The 16,046-nt window shown below is 40.4% G+C and overlaps 1 protein-coding gene across 6 annotated transcripts in view; it reads right to left on the bottom strand.

The window, feature by feature from the left end:
- sgip1a (SH3GL interacting endocytic adaptor 1a) overlaps positions 1 to 16,046 on the bottom strand; it is a 63,166-nt gene that overhangs the window by 9,681 nt on the left and 37,439 nt on the right. Inside the window, exons 9-21 of one of the 6 annotated variants that reach the window (XM_030726883.1) lie at positions 14,700 to 14,711; positions 13,373 to 13,394; positions 13,191 to 13,275; positions 11,889 to 11,971; positions 9,639 to 9,719; positions 8,945 to 9,019; positions 7,959 to 8,765; positions 6,857 to 6,978; positions 6,435 to 6,588; positions 5,224 to 5,283; positions 2,555 to 2,614; positions 1,441 to 1,552; positions 470 to 625 (exon numbers count right to left, since the gene is read on the bottom strand). In XM_030726883.1, coding sequence (XP_030582743.1) covers positions 470 to 625; positions 1,441 to 1,552; positions 2,555 to 2,614; positions 5,224 to 5,283; positions 6,435 to 6,588; positions 6,857 to 6,978; positions 7,959 to 8,765; positions 8,945 to 9,019; positions 9,639 to 9,719; positions 11,889 to 11,971; positions 13,191 to 13,275; positions 13,373 to 13,394; positions 14,700 to 14,711 — 1,829 coding nt within the window. Of the gene's footprint in view, positions 1 to 469; positions 626 to 1,440; positions 1,553 to 2,554; positions 2,615 to 5,223; positions 5,284 to 6,434; positions 6,589 to 6,856; positions 6,979 to 7,958; positions 8,766 to 8,944; positions 9,020 to 9,638; positions 9,720 to 11,888; positions 11,972 to 13,190; positions 13,294 to 13,372; positions 13,395 to 14,699; positions 14,712 to 16,046 lie in introns of all 6 variants that reach the window. The other 5 variants (XM_030726879.1, XM_030726880.1, XM_030726877.1 and 2 more) reach the window with 5 other exon arrangements.

A 16,046-nucleotide genomic window follows, 5' to 3' on the forward strand; every position in this document is an offset into this window, starting at 1 on the left:
GCTGTTTTACACACTCTGTGTAACATGTGCTATACATAAATCCAGTCTGCTCTGTCATCTTACATAATAATGTGACTTACACAATGAAAGGGTGACTTCAGAGGACCTTGCTGCAAAGTCATATTAAAACATATGTCAAGTGTAGCATGCGGTGAACTATTATGGCACATGCACTAAGTGACATTAAGGTCATTAATATGATGCATAATTTGCAGTAAGTACAAACATTCAATTTGGTTTAAATTAAGTTTAGTTAAATGAGATTACATGTTAGACAATTATGGGTAATTCTAAAGTTAGAGTATTTACATCTGAACTATGGGTGTGAGGAGGATGCAGTAAAAGTTATGGGTGTATTCCCAGAAAGGTTAGGTCAATCTTTGACTTCACTGAGACACTGCCTCCAGCAAAAGCTGAATATTTTATTAATATCATTTTTAAACTGGTGAGTTCACAGTGGTGTCATTACCAGCAGAGGAGCTGGGGGTTAGGCAGCACATGCTCCAGTCGGCTGTAGTTGGTTATGCTGAAGGTTAGCACGGCGGGGGATGGGTTATTGGCAAAGTGCCGCGTGATTCCCGCCGGAAACGACAAAACCATCTCACCTATGATCTTCACAACACACCTGAGAGGAATGAGAAGAGAGTAAGATAGCGTATGAAAAACAGGAGAGACACACACTAAGTACACGCAAGGCATACTCATTTCCTTTTGGTAATAAAATTTAACAGTCTTTATTTGATTCTCCTATTGACTAGATTACTGCATTAAAAGTTCTGTAAATCACAGATCACACATTATTACAAACAGCAAAGCCCTGCCGTGATAAGAAACAAAATCAATACCAATAATGCATCAGTACATTCCTCTCTAATCCACAACCCAAATCACTTTTGCACATTTACATGAGGCTACCCCACTGGTAGAAAATTCTATCACAAAACATACAGGACATATTTATTATAATGAAGGCTCCCACCCAGTGCAATTGTACTGTTTTATGTGTTTATACACCATGCCAGTAGTTCAACCCTGGTGATAACTGAGACATAAGCAGATATTTTGAAGTGTTTGTTAATGCATCTGTATATTTTCTCAATTGTATTTATTGTAAATACCATATGAAAAGATAAACTATAATACTGTAAATATTCGTATGTGTACAGAGCTCAATAAAGCTTACAGATTCTTTATAAGTGAAGGTGCCAATGCTGACAAGTACAAAAAACATTCTTACATCTACATTAGAGTCTGCTTGGATACAGCTTTTAGGTGTTAAATTGGGGCAAACTTAGTCACCAAATCCAACATTATCCTTTAAGTACTGCTGTAAAAAGCAATCAAAACATACTTTTCACTCATTATCTACAAACAAAACCCCCTACAAATAATGTGACCAGGGTTTTCTACTGGAATAGGTAAAAATGTGAGAGGACCTACTTGCTGGGATCTGCTCCTTTAAAGAAGGAGTTGACTGTCTCTGTAAATGCAGCAGCCACAGGAAGTGTGTCCTGAGCACCCATGGTGAGTGGACTGGGCCCTCGGGAGCAGCCTAGAAGTAACAAATCCACACGTTTGTAATTGAAAAATAAATAGATAAATTCTGTGCTCAATTGTTGATATCTGCTATTCATTTTTTTGGCTGTTATTGTTAGATACACTCAAATCATAATCTTGATTGTTCTTTGGAATTTGACATCAAGATATCCAAGTTTCAGTAATGAACAAAAAATACACCTGTCAATAGAGATCATTGGGGAAACAGATGTTCCAAATCCCAAACTAGGACGCTACACTCTTCTGATCAGGGTGTGGATAAAATAAGGAACAAAACATGAACTGAGTAGAGTAATGAAATGAAATGAAGTGAAACTTTACAGCTCTTAGAAATCAGAACAAGTAGTGGTGTTAGTAAGGAGGCATGAAAACAGCACATTCTGCGCAGAGATGATATCCATTTCTCTCTGCCCTTTGACTGTGAGACCGTAGCAGAACACTTTCCATTAGTTCCCTCATATTAATGATTTTTCCCCCAGTATGCTATATGTTTATATTTGTTTAACTGAATAAGCACAGCTGGATTAAAAATAGATAGGGGCAGACATAGAGAAAGACTGAGATGGGCATGCGTACTCCAGACATGCTGTCAAAAATATATATATTTTTGACAAGGTCAAAGATCAACAGAGAGCCCAAGATAAAACCAAACACCCAACTGGAAAAGTGATGACAGTACAGAGAAAAGCAATTAGTGAAGTACACAAAGACTAATGACTCTTTAGGGAATGGATGCAATTAGTGCAGACATAATGAAAATGAACAATGTCAGAGAAAGAAGTTAGAGGAAGATATTACATTGCATATTTGACTCTATATGAGGGGGCTCAGCCAGGAAGATAGCATGGTGAGGGTTAGGGTAATGAAGGGATGATGATGATGGAGGAGTAAATAGGGGAAGGAGAAAGGGGGGGCGGGAGAGAAGAAGGGCAAAGCTTGCACAAATGAGCCTCGTAATAACGTGTGTGCACGCTACCCTGTTGCAGAGAAAACTTACCTTCAAAGGTTAAATAAAACTTCCCTCTGTCAAACCATACAAGGGATGGCTGGTCATTCTCTGTGAGGGGTCCAGGGTATAGGGAGGGGGGGGAGTGGGGTCAGGAGAGAAGGACGAGGAGGAGGGAGGAGGTACAGGGATGAAAGGGAGGGAAGTGGGTGAAGAGGGGTGAGAGAGGCAGGGAGAGAAGGACAGTAGCGTGAGTCTCACATGGCAGGTCTATTACACGTCACAGTGAGGTGAAACGTGGAGGTGGAGGCTGGGGACGAAGGAGGACAGAGGGCCGAGGCACCAACAGGACGGAACATGTGATATGATGGGTGACACAGGATGTTTTGTGCAGTTGCTTGTGTAGGAAGAGTGAGGGCCACGTGTGTACTGCTGAATGTTGGCAGTGGTAGGACTCAATGCGAAAGATATACAATAAAGGAGAGGGGAAACTGAGGCTCTTGAGCTTGAGAGACAACTGGTACCAGTTTAGGGGACTGGAGCCAAGGTTTCCTCCAGAGCTAATCATGAGAAAGAAGCTGATGTTCTAATTCACTGGCCTTAATTTCATCAGCAGCAACCGCAGTGTTAAAACTGCATGATCCTTCTTATGCTTTTCCTTCTTTGCTGTACTGTGATCACATTTTCCAACAGGCCTCCAATTATGAAATTATGAAACAGACTGAAGATGGCTGCTATGCATGAAGATGGCCTGCAGAGGGAAGCCATGAGACTGAGACCAGAGGAGAGCAGGAAGAGAGGAGAGGCCGTGGTGCACAGAGGTATGCTGCATCCCACATTTCAGGTGCTGTATGCTTTACAAGGACACAGAGCAGCAAAGTATCCTGTAGAAGCGAGGCTGAAATACCCTCACCAAGACCAAAAAGTCCAGATTAGCTTTTGAAACCATTTAATCTCCAGGAACTGTTGTTGAAACTAGATAAATAGTGTATACTGTATATCTAAAATAATTCAAACCATATTTCTTACTTCTCTCTAATAATATAATCATAATAATAAGATTGAAAACCAGTGGATTACAGGATTTTGAAGGTTGTGAACAATACACTGGTGGATCCTTTTAACTCTGATACATTTGAAAAAGTTTTGAAATAAACTTTTTAACTGGAGTGATATTATAATTTGGACTCTAGCCTTCAACATGGGGCACAGCACTAGTGTCACTCCAACAGGCATGACTGATGAAAAATTATGTATTTCTTCTAATAACAGCACCTTAAATGTCAAATGTGCAAGTAACTAATGACAGCAATTATTTCTCTGAAAACATTGAAAACTTTGCAATTATTCTGGCAAAACAGGGTAGGCTATTCTACCTCGTACTCTGACTGTGGGGTCCCACGACTAAAGGTTTGCTGTTGAATGAATCACTAGAATAACAGTGTTGGGTGATGGAACGATGAGAGCCACACGCTGCTTCACGAAAAGAACAAAAGGGCAGGTGTTCAGATGGGGAAGGCGGGGTCCGGTGGTATGTTGATCTCAATGTTGAACAGAGCATGAGTAACAGATGTGAAAGGTGGGCGTCGGAGGTCGAGTGTGGGAGTGGACTGATGTTTTACAGCCTGGTTGAACTTAAGGCTGTGTCACGCACTCCAGTTGTAGAACGAGGACGGCATGAATACCAAGCAGCTGCTGCCTGTCTAATTCAGCCTAAATCTCACGCCAGACTTCAAACGACTAAGCAGGAGCTCTGATCTGATGATACATGTGACTTGGTGCGTTTGAGTGTGTGTGAGAGAAAGAGACAGACAATATGGATCTCGAGGGCCCACAGATAAAGAGCTCCTCAGACAGGCTCACTGAACACAGCACACAAACACTCAAACACACTCTTGTGCTGCAAACTGAGAGTAAAGGTATCTGGGAGCAACTGCGCTGCACTGCACACACACACACACACACACACACACACACACAATACAATGTGTGTCGCCAAGAGAAGAGACAGGAGGTTGCCATGGGAACATGGCGAGACAGTCACTGGTGCACAGTCATAAAACAGAGAGAAGAGTCTTACAAGCGGGCAGACGGGCCAAAGGGGGAAGCCACTTTTTAAAGTATTATGCGGCAGATTCAGCGTTTTGTGTCACCACAGCTTTGATATTTTTTTTCCCGGCAAATTTTACTTGTGACATTCAAGAGAATGAGTGAGAAAAACAAGGAAAAAATGACAAAGATATGCAGATAAACAGAGTCTGTTATATGTATTCAATGGCTAAGAAATGCGTGGGAAGGTATGAGCTGGGAAGAGTAAAACAATGTAGAAAATTGGTGATTTCACTGAAAAATTCTGCCATATTCAAAAAGAAAAAAAATGTCTGTTGTGGCCCTACATCTGTGCATGAAACAAAGCAGATGAGTGAAAAAAGGAGGTGTAAGAACAATGCCCAAGAGTTGATTAATCTGATATGCACTGTGCCTCTAAAGATTGACATGAGGCTTAAAAACTGAGAATACAGAACTGAATACCTACAACTTCTTCTCCTGATCTTCATCAAAGAGGCACAATAACACTCACTGATGGTCTTTACCCTTCTTTGTAAAGTGTCCTCTGGGTAAAGAACATCCAAACATTTACAAACTCACAAAGGAGCACTCACCCAAACCCTTACTCAACCCGCCCCTTGCCCCCACTTGGAGGGGGTACTTTACCCTACCTGCAAATGAATCAAAGTGTCTCTCAAACGTGGGAAGTTTGTCTACATATACATCATCTTCTGACGAGCCAAAAAGACAAAAAGCAAAACAAACAAAAAGAAATCAACTCAAACTGCGAAAAAGAATTGAAAATGATAAAGTACTGTAATGCATGTTAAATTGGGGAAAAAAAAATCCAACAACACCTTAAATACATGTAATGACAACATAAAATAAAAAAGCAGTGAAACTGGAAAGGGGCAGTCTATAATAAGCAGTTTCCAAAATTGTTTTCATATAAAAGAACAATGATAAAATTAAGGGGCTGTAATAGAGACTTCTGTAAAATCACAATCATTTCTCCATGTGAGAGTCTTGTTCTAGCGCAGTCATTCATTCAGTCTGTCCCTGCAATGTCTTTTAAAAAGCACCCTCCAATCGGGGACTATATTCTGCTTTTACATAACTGCTGCTGCCTCCAGAGTGTGTGTGTGTGTTTTTTTTTTTTTTTTTTTTTTAAGTATTATGAGTCAGCTATGTTACAGTCTACTGAGATTTGTTATTATCCACTCAAAACTCTGCACTGCAGGGTCCTTTAAAACTGACTAAAGTTAGATCAAGGAGTATAAATTGTTGTTGTGCCACTAATTCATTAAAATGAAGATTTGCTGAGAATGTTTGCACTGTAAAATTAACACCCTGCTTCATATTCTCACCTCCTACTCACACCCTGCATGTGTGAGCATGAAAATGAATTTCCCCATGTGTGTTAACATAAATCAGACACTAATATATATATATATATATATATATATATATATATATGTGTGTGTGTGTGTGAAATTTAGAACTCATTAACTTATCTTTAGGTGTAATTAATTATTAATTATCAATAAATAGAACTCTAGACAGAAAATAATTTACATGTTGGTAGAAGCTTTTGGTGTATGATAATTGGATCCTGCAAAACAGTGATTGTATTAGTGAATCCATCATTTAGTTGACATTAAGGTTGAGAAACTGCTGCCATTTCCAGAAAAAAAAATGAAATAAAACTAACATAAATAAATACACAGGTGCATAAGTCATCCATGCAAACACTAGACACAAGGAAGGACAGGGCCAGTACATAAAATGCATCTTAAACTTTTAATATAACGAGAGCAGATAGGACTGCTAGCCTCAGTGACCCCAGCCATCGGGAGACAAGCTGCAGTGATGGTTCACACACCTGACACAGACACAGAGAGCTCCTTGCCCACAGTAGGGGTGGTGGCGGCACTCATGGAGTTGGTGGAGGAGATGGAGGAGGTGCTCTCGGCCCTCGCCAATGGAGCAATAGGAGGAGGGCTGGCCGAGTGGATCGGTGGGCTGAACGGGCGATTCTGAATAGATAAAGAGAAGGAAATAACAGTTTAGCATGCAGCATTTTAAACACACTGTATTTAACCACTATAAACTCATTAGGATTATCAGGTTAACTCTGATTGTGATATATAGTTGTTTCTGGCTCTTTATGGTTATGCTTTTGACAATTCCTCTTTGATTAATAAGCAATCACTAAACCCCCAAATTAACACCAGAGAAATGACAGATGCAAGAGTGACAGAAAATGACAAGCTCAAATGAAAACATGAAAAAGGAAGTTCTTACTGCTTCTCCTACTGTGGGTTTCCCTGGAGGAAGTTTGGGTCGTGAAGGGGGACGAGGCGGAGGCGGAGGCGGGGTGGGGTTGACTGATGAAGGTGTGGCAGGTCGTACAGGTGACGAGGAACCTGCAGAGGGAGGCAAAAACACAAAAGGGCTTAATTTAAATGACAAATTCAGTTTGGAAAACTACTGTAGAGTACAAAAGCACAGCGGACAGTTAATTTTTTAGTACACACACCACAAGTGAAGAGTCAGTGACAAATATAAATGCCTTTACTTTCACTTAAAAAGACTGTTTGTGTTAAGAAAAGAGTAACATAAGCACTCATAAAGGAGTATTGTTCAAGTTTTCACTTCAAGGGACCACTGTTACATTTGACTGCACATCCTATATCCTCTATAGAGGATTAAGAACAGACAACCTTTTATATGACTTCTCTTGGATATCTTTAACCATTGACAGAACTGAAAAAATGATTCTGCTCAGTTATCCACACATTTTATTTTGCAAACTCCTGTAAATTTTATCCGTTTTATTCCTTTGTACTGAAACAATTTTTCCCCACATAGTTACATTCAGTTTTTGGGTCAGTGGCTCAACACAATTAACCTACAAAAAAGAGAAGATTGCTGTCTTTGTCTATCTCTCCCACATCATAGACAGCTGATATGTGGCCTTGAAGGATTTAGTCCATCAGACTACAAGACTGGTTAAAAAGTGAAAAGTTCAAAGACAACAGAAAATCTTACCAGTTTAGTCTAATTTTAATTACAATTTAGTCAAAAGAAAAAGCCCCTGGTAACATGATTTGCTCTGGGGCAAAATGCTATTGTATATCAATCTGGGCCAAAACATGACCCCTTTTCCACGAAGAAAATGCAGAATAACTGTTCCTGCAAGCTTCAACAAAAGTGGTGCAATCAGCTGAAAGAAAATTTTAGTGGGGTGCACAATTGGCATACAAACTATTCTCAACTCAAAACAATCTCAGTATCTGACCCTATTTATGTGGGTATTTCATAGTTTAGTTTAGTGTACAGAAAATATTGTATCTTCTGCATGAGCTTGAAACCTTTGATCCAATAAGTATCTTGAACTACTCACCACTATTTGTGTCGCCAGCTGTAGATGTAGGACCTGGTGATGAAACCACTGCGCGGTATGTGGGAGGAGGAGGCGGCGGAGGTGTACTTCGACTCCCTTGGCTGGCATCTTTGGGTGAGGTGACAGTTTCACCTCCATCCTCTTTGGGATGTGTGGGTTTCTCCTCTTGAGAGAGAACAAGGGGCAGTGGGACGGAGCGTGCTGCAGGATCCTCAGCAGGAGAAGTCACTGCTGGAGGGGTGCTTATTTTGGGGGCAGGCGCTGGTGGGACACTTGGAGGTGAGTTAAGAGGAGGAGGGGAGGAAACAGGAGGAGGTGAAAGCTCCACTGTTGCAGGGGGTGGAGAGGTGGAAAGTGTGAGAGGATTTTGGACTTCAGGAGTGGGAGGTCCTGAACAGACAGAAGGTGCAACTTGTTGTTCTGAAAAAGGTGGGGAAGTTGGTAGAGGGGGAACAACATCATCTTTTGGGGGAGGGGAAGTAGGCAGAGGTGGTGCAAGGTCTTCCAAAGGAGGTGGTGATGTAGGCAATGGTGGGGCATGAGATACAGGTGGAGGGGGGGAGGCTGGTAATGGAGGTGCTGGTTCCCCTGGTGGAGGTGGGGAGGAGGGGAGTGGAGGTGGGGAAGAGGGTAGCGGAGGTGCAGGGTCCTTTGGTGGAGGTGGCCGGTCATGAGACTCTTCACTGAAGCAGACCCAGGATTCACCTGTGTCCTCGCCAGCAGGGGGAGCTGGCTCTGGTCCAAAAATGTTGTCTAAGTCAGCTATTGAGGGCTTCCTGGCTGAGTTGTCTGCTTCTGTGGACACTTCTGAAACAGAGATACCCAGTGAGCATAACAAAGCACATGTTTGCAGAGATACTTTACTCAAGGAGATAAACCATCACAGCAATGGAGCATCAAGATAAACAGATAACCAAGACCAAATTTAAAAGTTTAAGTCTGAGGTGATTTAATGGGAGGCAGAAATAGATAAGTAGACTTCTTACCAGCATCATCTGCAGAGGGAGGGCCAGCATTTGGTGGAGAAATTGGGACATTCTTGGGTGGAAGTGGAGGTGGAGCTGCAACGATATCAGAAGCTTAATGAATGGAACAGCAAACTCCTGGAGATTTGTATGGTGACTGTTTCACATCACTGCAACTTATGATGGGCTGCATACAACTCAACTGACTTAGGAAACAATCAACAAACAAAGGATTTAAAGATAGGAATACAGAAAATAATTCAACACCAATTGAAAGGTTGAATCTATTCCTGACAGGTATCACCATCATTTGCCAAATACAACAACCCGAGGAAGGATCATCCCAAATTACCCACCATGCAACACAGTACATTCAGTCACCACCATGCCAAATGCAAGGGTGAGGCAGCAGCGAGGGAAACGGGGGTTCGTGCTGAATGAGAGAAATGTATTGAACATCTCTCATGTGTTACAGTACAACCAACACTGAATCATGTACTTGTGAAATGACTGATGAAATGGAACAGGTTACAACGTCAGTTTAGAACAAGGAGGAGAGCATTATTGGCACAAGGCTGTTTGATCAGGTCAGTTTGCAGATCTCTTGGGATGATGAGAGAGATCATGAGGTGAGCTGATCCATTTGTATATTCATTTCAAGGGGGGGGGGGGGGGGGGGGGGGGGGCATAATATGCAGGGAATTACAAAACTTACTTCCTGTGGGAAAGGATCTTGTCAAAGAGGATTCAGGCTCTGACAGAGAAGTCCCCCACACATCAGATTCAGATAGAACCACTAAGTTCAGGAGGGGACAGAAAAGGCCAAGGGAAGGGTGTTAGCAGCAAAACACTTGAGGGCTTCAGATTCTAGGGGGCTTGAAAATCAGTGGTTGTGTGAGGAGAAAAATATATAGATGAGAATGTCAGTAACATCTTTAACTAGAGAAAACAGATTCCAGGATTCCAGCCTCAGGGACAGACTGCAGTCACCATGTGTCAACACTGGACCATAAAAATAAAACAGTTTTTCTTTGATAGTTTCAGCACCACTATGACAGTCTATTTTATGTCTTTAGGAAAAAAAGACATCTGAAAACAAATATATCAGCTAATAACCTAAAAAACAACAAATGCTATGTGATGCAACAAACCTGCAACAAATCCCATCTACCCCAAAGGGTTAAATGTTTTTATGGCAGCAGTTTTACAAAGGTGATGATTCAACTTAATGGTAATTCTGGTGCTACTGAATTGCATCATATTATATGAAGAATTTCTAACTGAGCTGACGACATGCTTGATGTAAAGAGGATCTTTAAGAAGGTAGTCGGGCTGGGCGATATGGACCAAAAATAATATCTTAATATTTTTTAGCTGAATGGAGATTTTATATATATATATATATATATATATATATATATATATATATATATATATATATATATATATATATATATATATATATATATATATTTTTTTTTTTTTTTTTTCTTCCCAAAAGGTATAAACAAAAAGGTCAAAGCTATATGTCCCAAATGTCACACAAGCACTTCTATTAACATTCAGCTGAAGATGTACATGAGAAATTGCTCAAAAATAAAACTATCGGCATATTTAAATAATAATGCTCCTCAAATAAATTAATGCTTTTTTCTTCATAACAAAAGACTCACAACTGTGCTATAAAAATGTAAACAGAAAAGGTACAGGTCAAAAATAGCCAAAGGCTGACTTATTCTTTAAAAAGACAGTCTCCAGTGAAGTAGACTTCACCAAAGTGCTTCATCCTGTGTGTACTCCTGTACTTCTAGTGTACAAATAACAAAACATGTAAACAGACTGAATGAACAAAATCCTTCAGTCAGCAGGGTTCTAGCCAGCTCAGTAAATCCATAGACATATGCGCCGACTTATCACAGCAACGGGCCCACCCGCTCAATGCAGGGTCGACGTATCTGCCGACTGCATCACGAGCACACGAAAAACACCCACCTCCACTATTAAGGTGACTTGCGGTACAAACCAACTGCTGCTATGGAGTGGAGGTATGGCGGCACCCTCTTGACTGTAGCCAGGTACTCTTGGGGGTCCGGGCGATGCCAAAGCAAGACGAAAGAATGAAGGCTGTTTGTATACAAAACACGGCGACAGCGGAGGTTTCCAAAACTCGCAAATGTCACCAGAAAAAGTTGCTAAATTTGTCGCTAGTCACTTTTTTTTTTTTTTTATTGGGGGGGGTGGGGGTCACTAGTGGGGTCTGAAAAGCCACTAAATCTAGTGCCAAAGTCACTAAGTTGGCAACACTGCCAGGCTGTTGCATCCTTCATGAAGTTGTGCAGACAAACTGGGAGAAGAGAAAGATAATCTGGTGGATCTACAAGTATGATTGTAACACAACATAGACTGTATCAATATAAACAATACGGTCTCATCTTATATCGCGTATGAAAATATATCAATATTAAAAACTCTATATATCGCCCAGCCCTAGAAAGTAGTATTTATTGGAGCTGTTTTTTAATTCAAAAAGGAAGTAAAATATTACCAGCTGCAATTGTCAGATCGAGCTTTTCTACTTGTCTGAATTAATGTGAAGGGAATTTATATCAAGCTGATGTTAGTTATGCCTGACATGGCAGTTGCATAACAGCCAGGAGCTCATCCACAGTCTGCATCATAAAATCCTGCAGGGTTGGATGTGAGGAGGTGACAGCAGAATCTGCATATGAACAAGTTTCACAGTCAACCACAACTCCAACAAAGACAAATGGAGTAAATCCAAAACTGGTTGGAAACCTCAGAGAGACAATAGGTGTGTGTCTGTGCATTCAGAAAGCCTTTTCCATCATACTGCTAACATAATTTGACAACATCACTGGTAATAACTGTCAACACAAACATATTCAAAGAGCCAATATAGACAAAGGCACACATAAACAATGACAAAGAGAGGGAGGAGGACTACCTTCAGGTTTCTGTTCTCCAAAGGCTGTTTCCAAAGGAGGTCCAAATAAGGCTGTGGTGTCTTCAGGGACTGGTGTTTGCTGACTGCAAGACAAAGGACAATACAGAAGAAGCCGTTAGCAATAATTTTAGCAAACAGCTACAGCAGTCAGAAGGTGCATCATCTCATTGCATCTTGTGTCACTTGATCAGGATGCGACTCCTTTACCCTCCCAGATCTTACCCTCAGTACTTAAACTTTTTAAAACAAATCTCTAATTTTCAAAGTGTGGCACTACGCCTAAAAACCAAAGAATTTCTGAGAAGCTTACACAACAGCAGGAAGAATGACAAGAAAAGCTAATGTAAGTGTAACATGAGACTGACAGGAGCGGTTGGACCCTTTTTTTGATTTTTGGGTAGAATAAAATTAACTAATCTTTGCATTGACTTTTGCCATTTGTCTTGTGGTATTAAAGAACATCAAAGGAGGTGACACAGTACGTTACAGTTACTGTGTTTACAAGCCATGACTGCAGCTGCAGGAAAAAAAAAATGCTCATGTGTATCTGTACCACGGCTGTTATTCTGACGGCCATAGACACACAACAGATGCAACCAACAGACCAAACACCAAAACAAGAGGGCAATGTAGAAACTTGCACTTAAACAAACCAGAAGAACCAATAAAACACCTCATCTCTAGAGCAACAGATATGAAAACAACTATAAATGCTATTTTAACCACTAGAAGAACTTATAACAAAGTTTTTCCAGCACAGAGTTTTTGTGTTGATAAATTCACTTCATTCAAAGTATTCTCTGGCTTTCAAGTACAGTTTTTGTCTGTAATTCTTGAACAAGATGGCAAAGATTGGAAGCACAAAAGTACAAACCCAAAGATAGTTCCCTTACTACACTCTTTTTCATGTGCTGTGGCGTTCAACATGTGTCTCACATTTTAAGCCTGGATGGGGTTAATGAGCCCAAAATATATTGGTAACAAACAAGCAAAACAAAACAAAAACTACGATGCAGTTTCCAGATTTAGAAATCACTTTTGGCATGATGCAGCAAATCTGCAAATATTATCTTTTGGTGACAACCCTGACTAAAACAAGAAATGTATAGCATCTAAAAATGGTGTACACTTATGATACATAGAACCATAGTGTTCTGTGCATTAGAAAACATTGTGTTGTGGGACAAGCAAAAAGCTAGAATAAAAAAAAAAAAACCTTGTGCAGATGCACTTTATTTATGTATCGTGCAAAGACAGAAGAAAGGATGAGCAGTGATGCACACAGGACAGTGAGATACACACCTGGGGGGTTGAGGTGCAGGAGCTGGTGTGGGGGCCACAGTGGGTGCAGCAGGGACAACACGTCTCGGTCTGGCAATCTCTTCACCTGCACCCAAAATGAAATCTAGTCATCACATGTGAATCTTGCATCACATTCTTAATAATTCACCACTGGCCTGAGATGCAACAAGACTGATACTTACTGGATGTGTTCCTTTTCAATCCCTGTAACATGAAAAAGAAATGACATGAAAATGTAAAGTCAAAGACATGAAAATTCAAAATGTTATCATTATATGTTATTATACTCAAATTTGTATCCAACATTATTCTATGCACAAGGGTTTTAAATAAACTGAAAAAAAAGGCTTTCAGCTAGGTTATTCTTTTCTTTCTGAAACTGGAAATGCTGAGTGGTTTGAACGAAGGTGAAAGCTGTGCAGACGTTAAGGTCAGAGGATGAACTTTGGCTTTAGCTCGACTTAATCTGATGAGACTTCACTCAAGTTGCACGTGTGTACTACAAGCTACACAACAGCAGGCTTGATTTATACACATACACCATTTTGTGTCTTCTAAATACCACGGCACTTTCAAAAGATCAAGATTCAATTATATAATCCAACTATGGTAAATTCACTGATTCCTTGAAATGTATTTAATTTTTGAGTATCTCAGCAGCCATTTCTAATGACACAGGGAAAGAAAAGTGCCTTAAGAGAGAGAACAAAAAAAAAATGTAGGGATGCAAAGCTAGTACGATAAATTACACAAAAATTCACCAACAATAATACTGTTAATGTCACATTTGTCTGAAAGTGGTAAACTGGTTTTGTTTGGAGGGAGAATACACTGAGCGCAGGGGTTTATGGTGTCAAAGCAAGAAATCCTGAAAGGCTTTCCAAACATCCTTTTGAAGTTGTAAGAAGCTGTCCTTGTTACTAGATAAGGTGTGAGTGGAGTGTAAAAAAAGAGACACATTTTTGTTGATGGAGAGGCGGCAACAGCACAAATATTATTGCCTTTTCAGATGTGATCCTAAACGCCCAAGTGTAATTGAGTATATGTATGAATTCACCATAAGCAGGATGTGAGAGGGCAACAAAAGGCAAAGGGCAGATAAGGAGAGAGGTAAAGGCAGGGAGGAGATGGGAGCAGATGAGAAGACACGATGGGAGTGACTGAAGAAAACATCAAAGGTCCAGCTGTCAAAAGCGTAAATTTTGAGACCAAGTATGAAGCCATTCAAGGCGCAAAACAAGTACACAAGAATACTGCTGATCTTAAAACGCTAAAAATATTTTTAAAATGTAAATTAAACTTTCTATATATAGGATTTTCATCAAATTAAGTTAGCCAGTTTTGACTCACTGCTTTAACCGCTAAGCCCCCCCCCCCCCAAAAAATATATTTTCCCTTATTCAACTGACCCCAAGGACAAGGAGAAAGGCAAAAAGGAACAAGTAGACATGTGACACAGTACAGTATATTTAGTCTAACCCCAGAGAGAAGGAAGGAAAAGCCACTTACCGGGCTACGTCTCTGTGACCAGCAAAAAGGAAGAGAGAAGAGATACCTGATCAGAAAGTGACAAATCAGTAAAGGAGACATCATATCCATCAGGACAAGAAGAATTTTTGGCCTGGTTGGTCGAATTTGGGGATGTGGTTGTTATTCAGTCACAAAAAAGGCTCATCTGTCTCAGGTTTTGGGTTATTTTTTTATTTTCTTTTTAAATAAAAACACAGACAGCGCTATATGTCATGATGTCATGCAGAAAAAGAGAAAAGGGTAATAGTGAGAATGACTTAAAACTACCTGTGTTTAAGCACACAACCTCAGCTCAATCAAAATGTAGTCAATCCTAAATCTCTTAGGGACTGCTTTACTCTCTTTCCACATTTCTTTCCATCCATCTATACTCTATTCATTTTTCTGACAAAAAAAATCATTTTGCCATCTAATCTTTTAGAATTTCCTTTTATTTTCCCTTGCGGTCTCCCATCTGCCCCTTGGCATCTTTAATTTGAACTGAAATCTCTCCATCTGCCTGTGTCATGCCCATCTTGCATCAGCCCTCTCTCCCTCCATCCCTCACTCTTGTGCCTGATCTAGCTGTGCAGTGAGCCATGAGTGATTAAAGTGATGCAACAGTGGGCGGGAAATGCTCCTACAAAGGAAACCTTTGATTGGATATGCTGGTGAAGGACATGGCTCAGCACGGTTTGTCATAACCAATCACTGCTGCTCTGCTGTATGTAAACAGGAAGAACAGCAGGAAGGGTTCTGAATCTCACACTATGACCTTTTAGCCTCTACAGATACAACTGTGTTATCTACTTGAAATGTGAAAGAATCAAAAAAGCACAAATTTAGTTTAATTCTTTTTGCAAATTCTGCTTCTTTGCTTTGGTGCTAGAGTAGGGAAACATTGTATAGTTTTAGCAGAAAACTGAAAGACTGAGGTCAAAGAATTCATCATGGGTTATATGATGTTTGTGTTTCAAAATAAGCCTGCCTGGCTTAGGTTGAAATAAAGTGTGATGTAAGACATCTTTTTTATGCTCAAACCTTTTCACTCTCGGTGACCTGTTGCTGGCCTCCTCTACTGCTTGCAAACCTAGTTATTTGGAGTGAGGAGTGGGGCTCAAGACTCAAGAACTAATTAAAACCAGATTTAAGAAGTCTTAGTCAGCAGAAACACCTTGAAAGGCAAGGGCTCTTGTAGTCCAAGTACTTTGGCAGACAAATCAAAGTGCATGTGGCATAAAAATGCTGAACAGTCACACACGTGCACATAACCTGGCACCACAATGAAGTGTGGCTATAACCACAGAAAAATAATGGCCACTGGCACTATAAATATTTTGCCTCAAA

The sequence above is a fragment of the Archocentrus centrarchus genome, chromosome 4 (genome assembly GCF_007364275.1).
Source record: "Archocentrus centrarchus isolate MPI-CPG fArcCen1 chromosome 4, fArcCen1, whole genome shotgun sequence".
Classification (NCBI taxonomy): domain Eukaryota; kingdom Metazoa; phylum Chordata; class Actinopteri; order Cichliformes; family Cichlidae; genus Archocentrus; species Archocentrus centrarchus.